The sequence below is a fragment of the Vulpes vulpes genome, chromosome 13 (genome assembly GCF_048418805.1).
Source record: "Vulpes vulpes isolate BD-2025 chromosome 13, VulVul3, whole genome shotgun sequence".
NCBI lineage: Eukaryota > Metazoa > Chordata > Mammalia > Carnivora > Canidae > Vulpes > Vulpes vulpes.
In genome coordinates, this window is record NC_132792.1 from 153,273,532 (window position 1) to 153,290,649 (window position 17,118).

At 52.5% G+C, this 17,118-nt stretch overlaps 1 protein-coding gene across 1 annotated transcript in view; it reads left to right on the forward strand.

Annotated features, from left to right (window-relative positions):
• The window catches only part of PLXNA2 (plexin A2), a 207,888-nt gene that overhangs the window by 19,685 nt on the left and 171,085 nt on the right, over positions 1 to 17,118 (forward strand). Inside the window, exons 2-3 of the mRNA XM_025982299.2 lie at positions 6,470 to 7,737; positions 13,595 to 13,777. Of these exons, the coding sequence (XP_025838084.1) occupies positions 6,505 to 7,737; positions 13,595 to 13,777 (1,416 nt within the window). The 5' untranslated portion in view covers positions 6,470 to 6,504. The remainder of the gene's footprint in view (positions 1 to 6,469; positions 7,738 to 13,594; positions 13,778 to 17,118) is intronic.

Sequence of the window (17,118 nt, forward strand, 5' to 3'; positions counted from 1 at the left end):
ACAACCGGGCCCCCCCCCTTTTCCCTTTAAATCGCGTGCATAAAATACGCTAATAACAATCTTCGGTGTCTGTGCATGAGTGACAGCTGAAATAAGAAAAAGACTAATCGTACCTCCTGCAGCCCTGTCACATGGAGATTAAATGAGCCTCCCGCCCGCCCCTCCCCCTCCGTGCTCGCCGCCCCTCCCCCACTCTCTCCTCCTGCTCCTGGGCTCTCCTCAATGAGAATCATGGGCATTTGAATAATAATATTATAGACGCCATCAGGGTGACAGTGGGGAAAAAATCAGCTCAAACCCATGATTATTCCTTCAATCTAATAATTATTTAAATACCAGATAACTCCTTTCACTCTAATTGAGGCCTTTCAGCTGTCGGCATTACCCGGGGCCTCTGCGTTCGCCCTCTCGCTCACCTTGTGCTACCCAACGTGCCTGGACTACCTCTGAGGTCCGTGTTAGACAGAGTGACGCTCGGAATGTTTGCATGTACGACTGCGCACATGACATTATGACAGGTCCTTCAGGATCGTGCCGCCCACGGGGGGCAGGCCAGAGCCCCAGAATCCCACATGTAGACACTTTATCCTCATAGACTTTAACTCGTCGGAATCTTAAACCCGAAGGAGCCTTCTGAGGTCACTGGGACCAACCCCTCGCCTCTGGGTAAACGTATTCCTAGACAGCTGTCGGGGAAAACTCACTGTTAGAAAAGCCCGTAGTCTCCCTGGCGTTAAGCCCAGGAATCCTCTCTAGACAGGATGTCCCCCTTAACATCCAACTTTAGTCTCTCCTGCTGCAGTTCTCTGTGGGAAGAAGAGGCTTCTTGTCGCTTAGACTACATCTGACCTGTCTGTGAGGTTGTCCGCAGCCCGGAGGCATGTGGCATGGGACACCAGCACCCCCCAGTCACGACGGGGGTGCCATTCCCGCATGTGAGCACGGCTGTGGCTTAGAGGAGGTCAGAGGCGGTCATTCTCCCGACACAGAAAGGCGCCATTGACTGGCTTTCTCATCCCCCGTGGTCCTTAATCCATCGCCTCCTTGGGTCGGCCTGGGCCTGGTGGCAGGCTTGCCTCTGCCCATCACGGGACTGCCACCATCAAAGGCACCTTCTTTCCCCCAAGCAGGGCAGTCTTGAGGCAGAATGTAACTGACCCTCAGGACCCTTTCCTCTACAGCAGAGGAAGCACTAGACTTTTTGTCACGAGGTCTAGCCTGTCCCGGACTCATTTGGGGTCATGTTGGACAATTTGTTTTCTTTCTATGGGCTTTGATTTCTTTATAAGAAAGAAAGAAAAAAGGAAGGAAGGAAGGGAGGAAAGAAGAAGGAAGGAAGGAAGGAAGGAAGGAAGGAAGGAAGGAAGGAAGGAAGGAAGAAGGAAGGAAGGAAGGAAGGAAGGAAGGAAGGAAGGAAGGAAGGAAGGAGGAAGGAAGGAAGGAGAGACACAGGGAGAGAGGGAAGGGGAAAGGAAAGAAAAGAAGTGCATTGATCTTACAATCACCTTTAGTATTGGCTCCAAATTCCTGCTTTACAGGCTCTACTCAGTAGAAAGGAGAGCTGAGACAGAGGACAGACTTCCCTCTGCGGTGGGTGAGGAAGGAGGTGGCGGTAAAACCCAAGAGCAGCTGCTAGCTCCTTCTCTCCCGTCACGGCCTTTGTGGCCACGCTCACCTTTTCTCCGTCACTGTCTGGCTCCTTAGGATCCTGGCTGTGTGAGCCACCTCATCGGTGCACGGGAGGACTATGAGGCACCTTTTACATTATTGTCATGAAAAATATCAGAGGCAAGAGGATCCTGGTGATGAGGGTGCAAGTGGTGGTGACAAAGGTGGTGACAGTGACAAGACAGTGGAGATAGGGAGATAGCGGTGATGGTGTTGCTGCAGATGGGTCCATGGGTATGACACTTGGACTTGGACTCAGTTTGGCAAAAACGGTATCCCGACTCTTACCCCTCTTCCTATTGGCTCCTTTTGCTGTGAGGGAGGCCAAGGGAAAGCGTAGAGGCGTAGAGTCGCGTCACTCAATCTCCTGGGGAAAGCAGCAGAGTGGGGAGGCAGGGAGGAGAGAATCCTGCCCTGAGCTGAACTGGGAGTGCCTGATTGTCATTTCCTCCTTGCTTCGCCACCGACACCTCCAGCAGCTGATCTGGAAGGTAGTAGATGCTTCTACTGGCTGTCACCGACACCTGCCTCCTGGATCCTGATCGGGGAGATGGTGTCATCAAGCACTCTAAATAAAATATTTAGTGATACTTGCCTCCCAAAGAGGCAAGGGTGGCCTGTCCGTGGCGTCAGGAGCGCTCTGGGTAAGATGTCTCCAGAGGCGGCATGGCCGAGAGGGCAAGTGTCCCGGAGCGGCGTGTCCTGGATTGGGACCGGGGGTGGGGAGGGGAGAAGACAGGCAAGTTTTGGCTCTTGAGAAAGCATGTGACAAACTGACTTCACAAACAGCTGCAGAGGGAGAAACGACAGAAAGGAGGACGCGTAATTAAGGGAACCCTCCCGGGGTTGACATTACACACTGGGGGTTAGGAAGAAATGCTTAGGGATACTAAGTCATAGGCACATGTTCACGGGCTTCTCCCAAACCGAGGCTGGAAAATTCATTCTAAGACAGAGCATGGGATGATGGAGTTCACGAGGAGCTGGAAATGTTGACAAATAAATTATTAATAATTATTTAATTTAATAATTAATAATAATAATGTAATTAATAATACATTAATAATAATGTATCTGGAACCTCTCAAATGGACTGGACATCATCCTAGTGCTTTATATGTATCAGCTGACTTCATCGTCATGATCCCGTGAGACAGATGCTATGACCAATCCCATGTTATATAGGTAGGGACATAGCATCACAGGACGGCTAAGTACCTTGACCACGTTTACGCAGCTGTCGGCTCTGTTTGAATCCAAGCATCCAAGTTCAGAGCTCACGCATTTAACCATTAGAGCGCACTGCCTCTCATCAGAGGCACGAAGGTTCTGCTTTCCTCTGAACGCAGATCGGAGACTTGATCCTTGCCAGCCCGGCCCTGCTCTGGAATGGCTGCTTGGTAATTTCAGCCTTGGCCTGGAGAGACGGAGGCCAACTTGGCCGTCGAGGCCATTGTCCTTGTGAAAGCCACATTCCCAAAGTGGACTCTGGGCCTCCCCTGCCAGCCCTGCGCTGCAGACCACACCTCCTCTGGACTCCAGTGCCTGCTGCTGCCATTTCCGAAGGTCCCAGGAGCCTCCTGTCCCGGAGCAGATGCTGATTAAAGAGTGGAAAACAGTCCCTTAGAGTGGTTGAGAACTCCTAGCCCAGACAGCCTTACCAGCTAGCACGGAAGGACCTCAGGTCTCAATTACAGACTCTAGAGGCTCAAGGGTATCACTGCATCTGAAAGGAGAAATCTTACAAACTGGTTCATTCAGGCCCCTTTATTTTTAAGATCAAGTAATAGACTCGGGGAGATGCTAGACCGTTTAAAGCCATAGTACTCATGGGGGACACAGGCAGGATTTGAATCCTGGGTTCCCAAGTCCCCCACTCTTTCTCCTGCCCCCTGACTTCATACCTTCTAGCCACCAGGCCACTTTCCCATCCAGAGTTCACCTCCCAGCATTCTGTGCCTCCACTGGCTGCCGATAAGCCGTGCTGGGACTCGTGCAGTAGTATGATCGAGGAGATCCCCTTGGATCTATTCCGTTTCCCCTGACACAGGCTTTCCAGATCGAGCCCCTTTACCGGGTCAGGGAGATCTGGGCCTCAAAGGTCTACCCACAATGTTTATTCCCACGGAAAGGAAGAATATGAACAAAAAGGGAACTCGGGAGCTCTGGCAGGATTCCTGAAGTGCAGTCTCCTGGGGAGGCTTCAGGGATAATAATAACCGCCGGCACAAGTTGAGTACTCGCTGTGTCCCGGGCGCCGTGCTAAGAGGTTCCCCGCGTCATCTCATTTGCTCTTGTGACCACCTGACAGGTACCTTCTGTAACTGCCCCCATCCTGCCAAAAAGGGGGGTGAGACTGACGTATCCCAGAGCCCAGACAGTCCCCAGATTCCGCCCTATTCAAACTGTGCCTCAGGAGGAGAGTGGGCAGGGGGGCGAGACAGTTGATCTTACCCTCAACCGTGTGCTTTGGCGTTACCTCTGCCACCAGCACCTTCTTCCTCCAGCCACGGACTAATCGTGTGTGCGTGCATGTGGTGGAGAAAGCAGGAGCGTCATGTCCACCAACTCAGGGCCAGGGGGTCTCAGAACACACCTGCTGAGAGACGGACCCGAGTGCAGGGTAGTGACACAGCTCCTCGTGGGACCCTCTGCCCTCTGCCTGAGGCCGAAGGAGCTTTCCTACCCCGGGACAGGGGCAGGCCCGAGTGGCCTCTTGTCATTCCCCGTCCAGCTGGGGAATGCGAGGGTTCTGTTATTTCCTTTCCACAGCTCCTCTTGAGGAATTCACGTCCTGCTACCGGCCCCAGGACGTCACTAAAAATAACCTCTGGTTTTCAAACCGAAAGCTCTGTCTGTCGGGAGGCTTTGCTGGTGCGCTCGTGGGGCCGGAAGGGCTGTGTCGGAGTCGCTGAGGTCAGCCCGGGCCTCATGCCGCTGTTGCCTTCCTCTTTCCAAGGAAGCCTGGGGCCCATGAGTCACCCCAGAACACCCCAGTGGAGCCTGGTTGGAGGCGGGTGGTCAGGTGGGGCCTCCCTCTGGCACCACGGTGGCTGTGGGGCCTGGAGGAGGATAAAGATACTGAGCCCAAAGGGCGGATTTCCAAGGTGGCGCCTGTTCTAATTCTAACCCATTCCAGCCAGATTTGGGGGGGGTGTGGTTTGAAGGAGACACGACTCTCCTAGGGCCCCTTGGAGCCAAGTCTCCATCCTCGGTTTGGGTGCTTCCATTCCCGCCGCCTCCCGCGCCCACAGTTCTGTCCGGACTTGTCTGGGAGGGTTGTCCCTGAAGGTCAGAGGCAGCGCTCGCAGACGCGGACAGGCCCATCCTCTGCCCGGGAGTCTAGGAGCTCTCCACAGGAGCCCCACCTTGCCCTTCTGGGCAGCTTCCTAGAGTACAGAAAAGCCTCAGAGCCTGAGGGTCAGAGGGGAAAGAGCAAAGGAGTCAGGACAGGAGAGTGACTGGACTTCAGGCAGGACAGGCTGAGGCCTGGCATTGAGCTCACGCACCCTTCCACGGTCGTGCCCCCCCAGCCCCTCCCCGCAGTGGCTGGAATGGACTGACCCTCAGCTCCCCCCCCTCTGCTCCTCCCCACATTTCCAAACCCAGAAGTCTTGCCCAGGTGGCTCGAGCTGGACTCAGGTGGGGAGCTAGAAGCTGCAATTGAAAGAGGATTTTGAGGGAGGGGGCCTGTGAAGCACAATTTGTACAACTCTGCTCTTTGAGCTTCTTGGGGAGAAGGCATGGGAGAGGAGGTGGAGGCAGAGATTCCCAGGTGGGTCCTCCCGCGATTCATCCAGGTGCTTCAGTGCCGTGGAGCCCCCTTTGCACAGGGGGGAATGGCCTCCAAGCCCCCGTGCAGCAAAAAAAAGAAAAAAAAAAAGGGTAGCCAGTCTCCCTCCGCAAGGACCTGTGGAGAAGCCCAAGTGGAAGCAATTTCCACCAGACCCAACTGCCTCCCCACTGGAGAGGCGGTGACTGCCACCTGCTTGTCCCAAAGCAAGGTGGGGGGGGTACCCACCCTTCTCCCTGGGGCTGTTCGGACCCCTGAATGGAGCACGTGAGGACCCCAGTCTCAACAGTCTCCCCATATGTCACTTTTCTGACCCGTTTCAGTAGCTAACTCTCAGGGATTCTTTCTGGAGAGGACAGGGCCGAGGGGCAGTGGGGGGCACGTGTTTCAGGATGAACAACCCTTCCCCTTCCCCGTGGAGGACAGAGGAGGAGAAAGTACTGAAATGCAGCAGTGGAGGGGGCGCTGGTGGAGGCTGGGGCTGGAAGTCTGAAATAAGAAGGAATTTTATTTGCAATATCAGGCTCTGGGAGTAGTTGACCTGGAGAGCCTGAAAGAGGGCCTTCTAAACAAGCTTTTCAAAAACAGGAGAGATTTCCACTCGACCGGGAGAGGACAGACGTGACACCTGGGTAGGGAGGACAGGCTTCCGTGCCGACGCTCGGATCGACTGGCTGGGTGAACTTAAACAGTCATTTAACCTCTCTGAGAGATAAAAATGATGTCTTAAGAAGACAGAAATAGAGATGCTTTGTAAAGTTAAAAAAAAAAAAAAAAGAAGAAGAAGAAGAAGAAGTATTTTACAGCGTAAAGGCTGGAGACCAAAATAGATAACAGGATTCCCTGAACATCCCAAGGAGGGGGAAAGTATGTTAAAAATAGAAAAACCAAAATTACAGAAGGAAGAGACTCAGAGCTAGCCGGGATCGGGACCCTGGGTCAAGCCATCCTATTCTGTCTTCCCAGGATTTATTTTTCAGTCTGACCACTCTGCCTTGTGTTTTCCAGAACCATGTGAGGGCCAGCCCAGGACGGTGGAGTAGATGAGAACCCGGAGGATCTGTGTCCTCGTCCCCGCCCCACTCAGGATGGAACAGAGGAGGCCCTGGCCACGGGCTGCAGAGGTTGACAGCTGGTCTGTGGTCCTGCTCTCTGTGGTCTGGGTGCTGCTGGCCCCCGGCGCCGCCGGCATGCCCCAGTTCAGCACCTTCCACTCCGAGAACCGGGACTGGACCTTCAACCACCTGACCGTCCACCGAGGCACGGGGGCGGTGTACGTGGGGGCCATCAACCGGGTGTACAAGCTGACGGGCAACCTGACCATCCAGGTGGCTCACAAGACGGGGCCGGAGGAGGACAACAAGTCCTGCTACCCGCCGCTCATCGTGCAGCCCTGCAGCGAGGTGCTGACCCTCACCAACAACGTCAACAAGCTGCTCATCATCGACTACTCGGAGAACCGCCTGCTGGCGTGCGGCAGCCTCTACCAGGGGGTGTGCAAGCTGCTGCGGCTCGACGACCTCTTCATCCTGGTGGAGCCGTCGCACAAGAAGGAGCACTACCTGTCCAGCGTCAACAAGACGGGCACGATGTACGGCGTGATCGTGCGCTCCGACGGCGAGGACGGCAAGCTGTTCATCGGCACCGCCGTGGACGGCAAGCAGGATTACTTCCCCACCCTGTCCAGCAGGAAGCTGCCCCGCGACCCCGAGTCCTCTGCCATGCTCGACTACGAGCTGCACAGCGACTTCGTCTCCTCCCTCATCAAGATCCCCTCCGACACCCTGGCCCTGGTCTCCCACTTCGACATCTTCTACATCTACGGCTTCGCCAGCGGGGGCTTCGTCTACTTCCTGACGGTGCAGCCCGAGACCCCCGAGGGTGTGGCCATCAACTCGGCGGGGGACCTGTTCTACACCTCCCGCATCGTGCGCCTCTGCAAGGACGACCCCAAGTTCCACTCGTACGTGTCCCTGCCCTTCGGCTGCACCCGGGCGGGCGTGGAGTACCGCCTCCTGCAGGCCGCTTACCTGGCCAAGCCCGGGGACTCCCTGGCCCAGGCCTTCAATATCAGCGGCGGGGATGACGTGCTCTTTGCCATCTTCTCCAAAGGGCAGAAGCAGTATCACCACCCTCCCGACGACTCTGCCCTCTGTGCCTTCCCCATCCGGGCCATCAACCTGCAGATCAAGGAGCGCCTGCAGTCCTGCTACCAGGGCGAGGGCAACCTGGAGCTCAACTGGCTGCTGGGGAAGGACGTCCAGTGCACCAAGGCGGTAAGGGCGCACTCCCCTCACCCTACTCCTGATCCGTGATGCGGGCTGCGGCTCTCCTGTGGGTGGCCCATCGCTCACCCTGTTCCCCAACCACCAACAGCCTGAGATGAGAGGGATTTTCAGGTTCACGTTATCTGGCTATAACCAGAAACACAGAGCCTGACCTATGCCGGACACTTGGAGTGTGTGTGTGTTGATCTCACGGAGTCATTCCAAAAATACCCATGGAGTGCCTGCAACCATCCCGGGCACCGTTGGAGGCACTGCCGGCTTCCGCAGTGAGCGAGCCAGCAAAGCGTGCTGCCTTCGTGGAGCTTTCATGAGTGAGGGGACACAAATAAATACATAAAAGGTGTCCTCTGTCAGATGGCAATAATTGCTGTAGAGAAAAATAAAAGCAGGGAAGAGGGAGGGGCAGTACCCAAGAAGATTGAGTCATTGAAAAAGTGGCATTTGAGCAAAGGCTGAGGAAGGTAAGGAAGTGAGTCATGTTGATATCTGGGGAAAACATTCTGGAGAGGGAGCAGCAAGTGCAAAGAATTCAGGGCATGCCTGGAGTGTGAAGAGCAGTGGGGGAGGCCACTGCAGCCGCATCAGAGCATGGGGAGAAAGGGCGGTAAGGCATGAGGCCGGTCAGCGGTGTCGGGGACCAGATCGTGCACATGCGGGGCTTTGTAGGCCACTGGGAAGCCAAGTGCAGGAGTTGAGTAGGCAGGGGGATAGGTAAGCAGGAGGAGAGGGAAAGGAGTAGTCAAGCTTGACTGGCAGATTGAAAACTAGGAAAGAAGAATCCAGAGTCTGGGCAAAAGGAAAAGAGGAGAGGAAGGGAAGCTCAGGATCCAGATCAGAGGACAACAGATAGGAGAACATCAGTGGCAAGCACTGTCCTGACGGAGGGTCAAGATGCTGCCATCTAAGTGGTCACCATCTACCCTTGTATCTATCCATCCATCACCATCCTTCTCTCCATCCATCACCCATCCGTCTGTCCACCCATCCATTCATCCTTCTCTCTGTTTTTCCATTCCTCCCCCCACCATCCATCACCTATCTATCCACCCATCCATCCATCCATCTAACAAGAGAGTATTGAAGATGTTCCAGGTGGCCAGCACTGTGCCGGGCCTGGGGATACATACATAAAAATATGTGATAACTAGTCTCACATACCTCATAACCTTGTTGGGGAGAGAGAGAGAGAGAAGGGGAGTGGGAAAGAGAGGGAGATCCTGGCAGTGTAATACAGTGATGAGGAGCTTGGGCTTCGGAGACCAAGATCGCAGTTCAAATACTATCCGTGCTGCTTGCTGGCTTCAGAAGTAATTAAACGTCTCTACATTATCGTCTGTGAAATGGGAATCATAATGCCCGCCTCGGGGGATGATCAGATGAGATTACTACAAAGATTAGCACCGTGTTAGGTTTACCATTATTAGTTAACTAATTAGGATGTGTGACAAGTGCTAAATAGATTTCTGTGCAAAGTGTTCTGGACTCTGGATCTATATAGCCTGGGGGGAAATCTGAGACTGATGGACCCAGATGGCCTTTTGAGTACCCTAAATTGAGAGTGCCTGCTATTGGAACCAAAAACCACTTCTTAAAGCAAGAAAACAGGTCATGCCTCATCTGTTCTTCTGTCCACACCATCATCTGCTTGGTATGATAGGATAGCGGTAAAGACAACGGACTTTGAGGTCCAGGGGATTTGTACCTAAAAATCGGTGCTACCACTTAAAACTGTGTGACTTTGGGCAAGCTACGTATTTGGTTCGAGCTATAGTTTTTTTCATCTTTAAAATAGAGATAATAATACCCTCTTTTTATGACTGTTATGGAGATCAAATAGAAAATGTATATAAAATGCTTAACACCATACTTGACACATAATAAGCTTTCGATATATGGAAGCTATAACGGTTAGCGTTTATTATAATAACGAAGAAGCAGTTGTTTGCTTCTATTTCACTTTTATTTATTTATTTTTTAAGAGCTACTCATTTATTTTAGAGAAAGAGAGAGAGAGAGAGCACGGGCTGGAGGGGCAGAGGGAGAGGGGGGGAGAATCTCAAGCAGACTCCGAGCTGAGCATGGAGCCCTATGTGGGGCTCAATCTCACAACCCTGAGGTCAGGGCCCTGAGAACGCAACCTGAGCCAAAACCGAGAGTCAGGTGCTTAACTGACTGCACCACCCAGGCGCCTCTGTTATTTTGCTTTTATTAAATGAGGAGGCTGAACTAGCTCCTCTCCCAAGTTCCTTACAGCACTGAGATTCTATAATTTATGGTCCCCAGCCGATCTGGAGAGGTGGAGAGGAAATGCAAGGGTTAAGCCCGGTTCCCATCACCCAGAGAGGGCCTTGTCAGGAGGAAACTGCTGATTCCTGCCTGCTTCTGAGCCAGAGGGAAGAGGAAGCCGACACCCTTCTCTGGCTCCAGTGGCTTGCAGAGAGACAAGCCCGGGCTAGTGACCAAAGAGCAGCAAAGGCACTGGGAGAGAGGTGATAGTAGGTGGGACCAGGACCTCAGAGAACAGCCCCTCATCTGCCCTCCTGCCCCACCCCTGAGGGTCACACTCATCTGGTACGACCTTTACAGCAGGGCAGGCAGGGAAGCTGGACTAGGAGGAGCTGCTTAAAATCCTTATAATCCAAGGAGTCTCAGACCTGGGGATCCAGAATGATTTGGTCGCCTTGGAGAGGGTTAAGGGTTGGTGAGCGAAACTGTGGTCCCAGGGGCTTCAATTTAACATAATATCTGAACTAGCATGAAGCTCTAAGATGAAAGACTTGAGTTCTGTGCCCAGAAAAGGGATGAGGAAGAGGACTATCACCCATTGAATGGAAACTGTACTGAAGACCGAGCTGGGCAATTTCAGTGCTATCTTATTCGATGCTCAGTATAACCTTATGAAGCAAAGCACATCATCCCCATTTGGCAGATGGAAAAACAGAGACAAAGACTGAGTAAATTGCTTAATTTACTCTAATGACAAAGAAGGGATTTGAGTTCAGCTCAGCCCATATGACTTCTGAGTCCAAGCTCTTCCTGTTTAGCCATGCTGCAGTTAAGGAAAGCCATACTTGAATCTCTCACCATCTGAGCAAAAATAAAGGGGCATCAGATGTTTGGAAACACTCGACAATTTAGAGGAGAGAGAGAAACGCCAGCCAACTCCAGGGGCTTAGGCTAAAAAACAAAACAAAACAAAAAAACAAACAAAAAATTATCTTACAGCTCTGGAGATTCTAGAATCAGGAGGGATGTAGGGAAATCCACAACCACTGGCAAGTTTTTTTTTTTTTTTTTTGGTGGGTTTTTTTTGTTGTTGTTGTTGTTTTGTTTTTTTGTTTTTTTGCTTATGTCCTCATTTCTCAGAAATTGGCTTGGATATGCCTGTGCCCAGACTCTGCAGCCTTATCAGCCCCTGGAGAAAATGGGAAAGGAACTAAAGCCCTGAATCGAGGACTTTCAGAGCTAAAGAAAGCTTGACCATCACCCGATCCATCCCTTTCCCTTTACAGATAAGAAAACCGAGACTCAGAGAGAGTCCATGACATACCAAGGTCACATGGCTGGATAGTGGTAGCAACAGGACTACAATTTAGATTTCTTGAGTCATACCAGGGTCCCTGCTGCCTATGGTGTAGGGGTGAAAAAGAAAAGTAGAAAACATAAAAAGTGGTTATAGGGGCAGCCTGGGTGGCCCAGTGGTTTAGCGCCACCTTCGGCCCAGGGCCTGATCCTGGAGACCCGGGATCAAGTCCCACGTCGGGCTCTCTGCGAGGAGCCTGCTTCTCCCTCTGTCTGTGCCTCTGCCTCTCTCTGTGTGTCTCTCATGAATAAATAAATAAAATCTTTTTTTTTTTTAAAAAAGTGGTTACATAAAAAGGCGGGTAGCTCTGACCTGCCTCTCTAAGGAGCTAGAAATTTCCATCATTTGATCTAGTGATGTGCTAGTAAATATTAAATAGCTGGTTCTATGCAGGGAGTGAGGATGGGGTGGGGATACTTGATTAGAAGCAACTGCTAATTTCCATGGTGTCAATACTCCAACCCTGGCCAACTTCAGGCCACCACTGTGATGCCACCAAATGCAGACACGTACGCAGTCATCCCTCATGAGCTGTCCAGCATGCCACTGCTTTAGCTTTACTCCCTTCTCGAGGAGCTTATCCCTTCTGCTGTGTGGGTCTTCCTGATATCTAGTTGTTCAAGGGCATCCTTAACTTGAATGTCAATCCCTTTACAAAGAATACACGCACATGCTCACCCACATACACACACCCCCCACTCCAGCACTGCATACACTCACACACAGACAAGGGCAGCTCCACCTTCCCTACCAGTATCAGGGGCAGCAGCTCTCTGCAGGACACCAAGGAATCACAAGGTAGGAGTCTATTCCCTTTGGATCTGAGAAGGGAACAGAAGGGAAGTCCCTGGTTTAGCCATCACATGCCCTAGCTCATAAGCCAATTATTCCAAGGAAATTGGCTGTCAGTGAGTGATGCACCAGCCCGTTCTTCCCTGGTAAGGGTGAGAGGAGGAAGCTGAAGGGAACGGTCTGCATGTTTCTCCCTAACGCTTTCTATGATTCCCACGATAGTCATTTCCTTCCTCCTCTGAGATGCCTTGTCAGACCCAGAAGGAAAAGCTGCCACGGGACTCTGGGTTCTTGCTTGCCCAGAGCCTGTAGCCTCTGCCCACAGGATTCCTGGCTGTAGAGTCAAGCGGAGCTTCATCAGAGGAGCCACCATGGCCCAGCCCCAGGTCAGGCATCGTGTAGGCAGGCTAAGCCTTTCAGTAGCCCCTGTCCTCAGGAAGCATACAGTCTTCTTCCTTTTTCTTCTTTTGAGTGAGAACTCAGAAACAATCCATTTACTATCCCTTTTAACAGCCCCGAAAGAGGATATTACTCTTCCAAGTTGGCACAGCCACTTAGTACTAGAGCGGAGGCCAGAATTCAGGTCTTCGTACTTTTGGGTAAAAGCTACTTTTCCATGTGCTCAGGGTAATTCTTGTTTCAGAGGTGCCCCAGCGTCTTCTGAAAGATACTCTCTCTCTAGGCACAGCACCAGTCCCTTCAAAAGCCTGGTAATGGGAAGGATATCACCTCCAGCACTCTCTTTTATTTATATTTCCACGAACATTGTGGGAGACCAGCAGTGGCAATTGCTGTACATCTTAACAAAACTCTGAGGAATGGATTATTCCATTTGCTCCTCAATAATTTTCTCAGAAAAATGGTCAGGTAGTATGACAAATGAAGAAACCGAGGTTTATGCAGAGTAAGTAACTTTTCCAACGTGTGAGGGCCTGCCCCATATTACGATGATCCTTTTCAATCTACTGCCAGTACAGGATCTGGTGAACAATTGAGTGGTTTACAATTCCTTAGGCCCAAAGGGAGACATTGCAGCGCAAGACACAAACCAGAAACCCTCTCCAGCTGATAGAAATCCTGTGGTGTTGCCTCCGGACGGAATCTCCGCTATCTAAATAGAAGCATCTACAAAATGCTATGGTCCGAAGGGACATTAAAATGATCAGAAGATGAGTTCAAGCCCTCAGCTTTGCAAATTAGCTCAGATCTCTTGGCAGAAGAGTGGATGCGTGGCTGCGGGTTAGTGTGAGGAAGGCTGCAGACCCCTCTAGCTGGTTTCACAGGAGCTGGGTGTGGGATCTGTGAATCAGCTGGTGAGATATTTTTGTTGGAGGCATGTGTTAGGGTCCCGAACCCCATGTCTGTGCCAAGGCCTGGCAGCCTTGGGCTGGCGGTTGGGTATGGGCTAGGGTGAGGAGACTCGGCCTCACTTCCGCAGTGATTTACCCTCATTCCCTCCTTTCCCTCCAGCCGGTCCCCATCGATGACAACTTCTGCGGGCTGGACATCAACCAGCCGCTCGGAGGCTCCACTGCAGTGGAGGGCCTGACCCTGTACACCACCAGCCGGGACCGCATGACCTCAGTGGCCTCCTACGTTTACAATGGTTACAGCGTGGTTTTTGTGGGGACCAAGAGCGGCAAGCTGAAAAAGGTAAGAGACCATGAGCCCAGACGCCCCAGTGCTGTTCAGCTGTTGGTGGAGATCTAAGACAGGCAACTCTTCCTTATCTTGAAGGGAGTTGAATGGGCGAGTAGGAGGTGGGGGTTAATGTTGTAGCTTATCTTCTAGCTGCTTCCTCCGGTCATTAGTCGGAGAGTGTCTAGGAATGCAAGCATGTTTCAGTATTGGCCAAACTTCACAGAATTAGGAAGGTATCTTACCCTGAGGGTGGGGGAGAAAGGAATCAGCCTTTATCTCCAAATCAAGCAGAACCGATGCTTTGACCAACCGTGTTATGAGTCACCCACGTCGCAAATCCTTCGCCACGGTGCATAGAGTTGATTGTACTGGTCAGAAGTCTTTGTTGCATCCGAAGCAGCTGGTGGCAGCAGGTGACGGGGCCCGGTTCTAAGAATCCAGGCAAATGGTCGTGCTGCTCTGGCGGCATATGGTGCCTGGGTGAGAAACCGCGCTCCTGCCTTCCCGCCTCCTGCAATCACAGACTCTTTCTCGCCCTTCCACTCCCCGCTCAAGACCTGCCTGGGCTGCCAGGAGGAAGTAGATAACTTATCTTGCCTGCCCCGGGCACCTCTGCCAGCTGGAGGGCACTGGCTGGCTGGGGCTGGCAGCACGGAAGGCCTCGGCGCACCGGGCTGAAGCCGGCTGCTTGTACCTGCTTGTCTAGTGCTCGGGGGGGCAGAGACGAGCGCCGTCTGGTTCATTACGTGGGATTACAGCAGCCACATTCTTTCCGGTCCCAGCTAATCCCTTTTTCCCAGGCTTACCCTTCTGCTACCTTTCCCCAGTCCTGCCACCTGTGGATTAAGGCACTTGCCAGACCTCGCCGCATCTCACCCCTTGATGTTGACATCACCCCTGCAGCTCCTTCCCCCAAATCCATTTAGGACTGGGGGAGAGGTGTCTTTCAGGAATGTGGAAGGAGGGTGGCAGGGAGGGAGCCTGAGGGAGCATTTGCATGTTCTGCTTGTTCTGAGTCGCTGCCAGAGGAGGTGAGAAAAACTGGTCTAGGTTTGTGTGGGGCTGCTGAACTGTCCAGACCGCTTCTGGTTCTCATGATGCTGAGGCCCTTTAAGCCTTTTCTCGCTCTGCGAGGAGGTTGCTACTTGTTCCTGTCCTGCGCCCCTACTCTACCTGGGACTGTGGACCTTCGCTTGGCCTTGAGGCCCACAGAAGAGAGTATGGGTGTGGTTCCTGCGTGTGCTTCCCCAGGACGGGGAGGGAGGTGGTGGTGGAAGGAGTTGCCTTAAGAGATCCTACCAAGATTTAAAAGCGGCATGTTCCACTGGGCTGGTGTTCAGCGTGGACCCCTGAGGCTGGCTGCTTCCCTGCAGGGTTAGCTCCCTGTATAGTCAGGTAGATAGGGCCTTGCATAGGAGCGTTGGGCCAAGGAGCCTTCGGGTTTGAAGTCCAGCCTGAGCTCTCTCTGTCAGGCCATGCACCCTAGGGTATAAACATCCATAAACTTAGTAGTCATCTGCCCACAGAGACCACCTTTTTCTATAATGCACAGAGGCTTTCGAGGGCCCAGCCATACCGACCGCGAGGCTGGTGCTCAGCACCTTCCCCTTTTCTTCTGGCGCCTTCACCCACTATTCTGGATCATTTGTGTGACTGTCTCCTGTATTCTCTTGAAAGTTCTAGTAAAGGCAGGGGTCATGCTCTGTCCATATTTATGTACCTCCTTCTGCCTCATTCTTTCACCAAGTGTTCACAGATGGGGTAGACCCCAAAACTGCTTTCGAAAACTAGAACCACTCTAAGAAATCCTAGAGATCGTCTGGCCCAGGACGCTCATTGCTCGGCAGGGAAACTGAGACCCAGAGAAAACCAGTGATTTGTCCAGGCATAGAGACTGGGACAAGTCGTTTCTTGCCCTGACACTTAATTTGGCACCCTTTTTTTAATTTAAAGAGGCAGTCACGGAGCACGGGGATGGAGGCTGAGAACAATCTTCAGGTCCAGGCTTGCTAAGGAGTTCAGCCAGGGACTAGTGCCTCCATTCTCGTAGACCCTGGGTCTGCGCTAAGGAATGAACAGTTGCCGAATGGGTGGAGGAGGCCTGAGTAAAGGAAGAATGATCCAGCCAGATGCAAAGGAACCCTGGTGCTGACCTTCCCATATCTCTAGACATCTTGTGCAGCACACACAGGGGGCTGCTTGAGGCGTCTTTCCAAGCCACACACCCGAGTGAGCCAAGTTCTCTTGGCCTTGTTGGAATCCTGGTGGACTAGTCGCTAAGAGGCATGTCAGCGGGTTCAAGGGCAAGGCTAGGGGTGTGGCCGCCCACGGCTTGTTCCAACCTGCAAGGTGGCCGCTCCTTCTCAGTCTTCACTTGGCCTTTCTTCAGCTGTTTCTATGAGCTCATGGTATCCCTCCTTCTTCTGCACAGCCCGCCCTTCCTTTCCACCCACACTCTTTTGAGGCACCTGATACTTCCACCCTGGCTCCCACTGGCCTCCCATTTACCCACCCGCTTGCCCCCACCCTCTCCAGAGCAACAGCCCATGAGGAATTTCTGGAATGTCCCCAGGAAACTCTACCATGGTCCAGGCCCCATAGCTCTTTCAACACAGGAAGGAAAATAAAGAAGAAGAAGAAAAAAAAAAAAAAAAACAGCTAAGAGTTTGGAGAGGAGAGGGAAGCAGGGTGCGTCAGAACTGCTCACTTCTTCCCTGCCTGACCAGGCATCTGTCAGACTGTCCAGTCCCCATCCACTGCAGTCATCAGAACAGGATGTCCCTGTGCAGGGAAGTGTAGAGGAAGCGGGAGACCATGGCATGACCATGAGGTGCTCTTCTGTGCTGTGACACAGACTTGCTCAGACTCTGTTTCTGCTAGACTCTGGGGGAACATCACAGACGAGGCCACTGCCTTCTGAGCCACGAGTGTGTGGAAGGAAGAGGCACAATGAGGATGAGACCTGAAAGCCAAGGTGTGCAATACCTGCACAGGCTCAGGGTCAGTGCATGACAGGTGGCCGGGAGACAGGCCGCGGCTCACCACAGGAATGGAACAATTGCAGAGAAACCAGCCCTGTGGTGTGATCAACCTTGGAGGCTTTATTGAGGAGGAAGGGTGCCAAGATTTGGGACAGAGAAACTCCCACTGAGCACTCTTGTATGCCATCACTGTTCTAGAAGCTTCCCCATGACTCACTCAACTGATCTGACCACAATTGACCACTCTTGTCTTAGGAGAAGTAAAATCGGTGAGGTCCTAGCAGGTGCCTGGGAAAGGGTGGGTGCTCTTATAATGAATTGACTAGTGGGAGAAAGAGAGAAGGGCATTCTAGGCCTTGGGTGCCACACGGA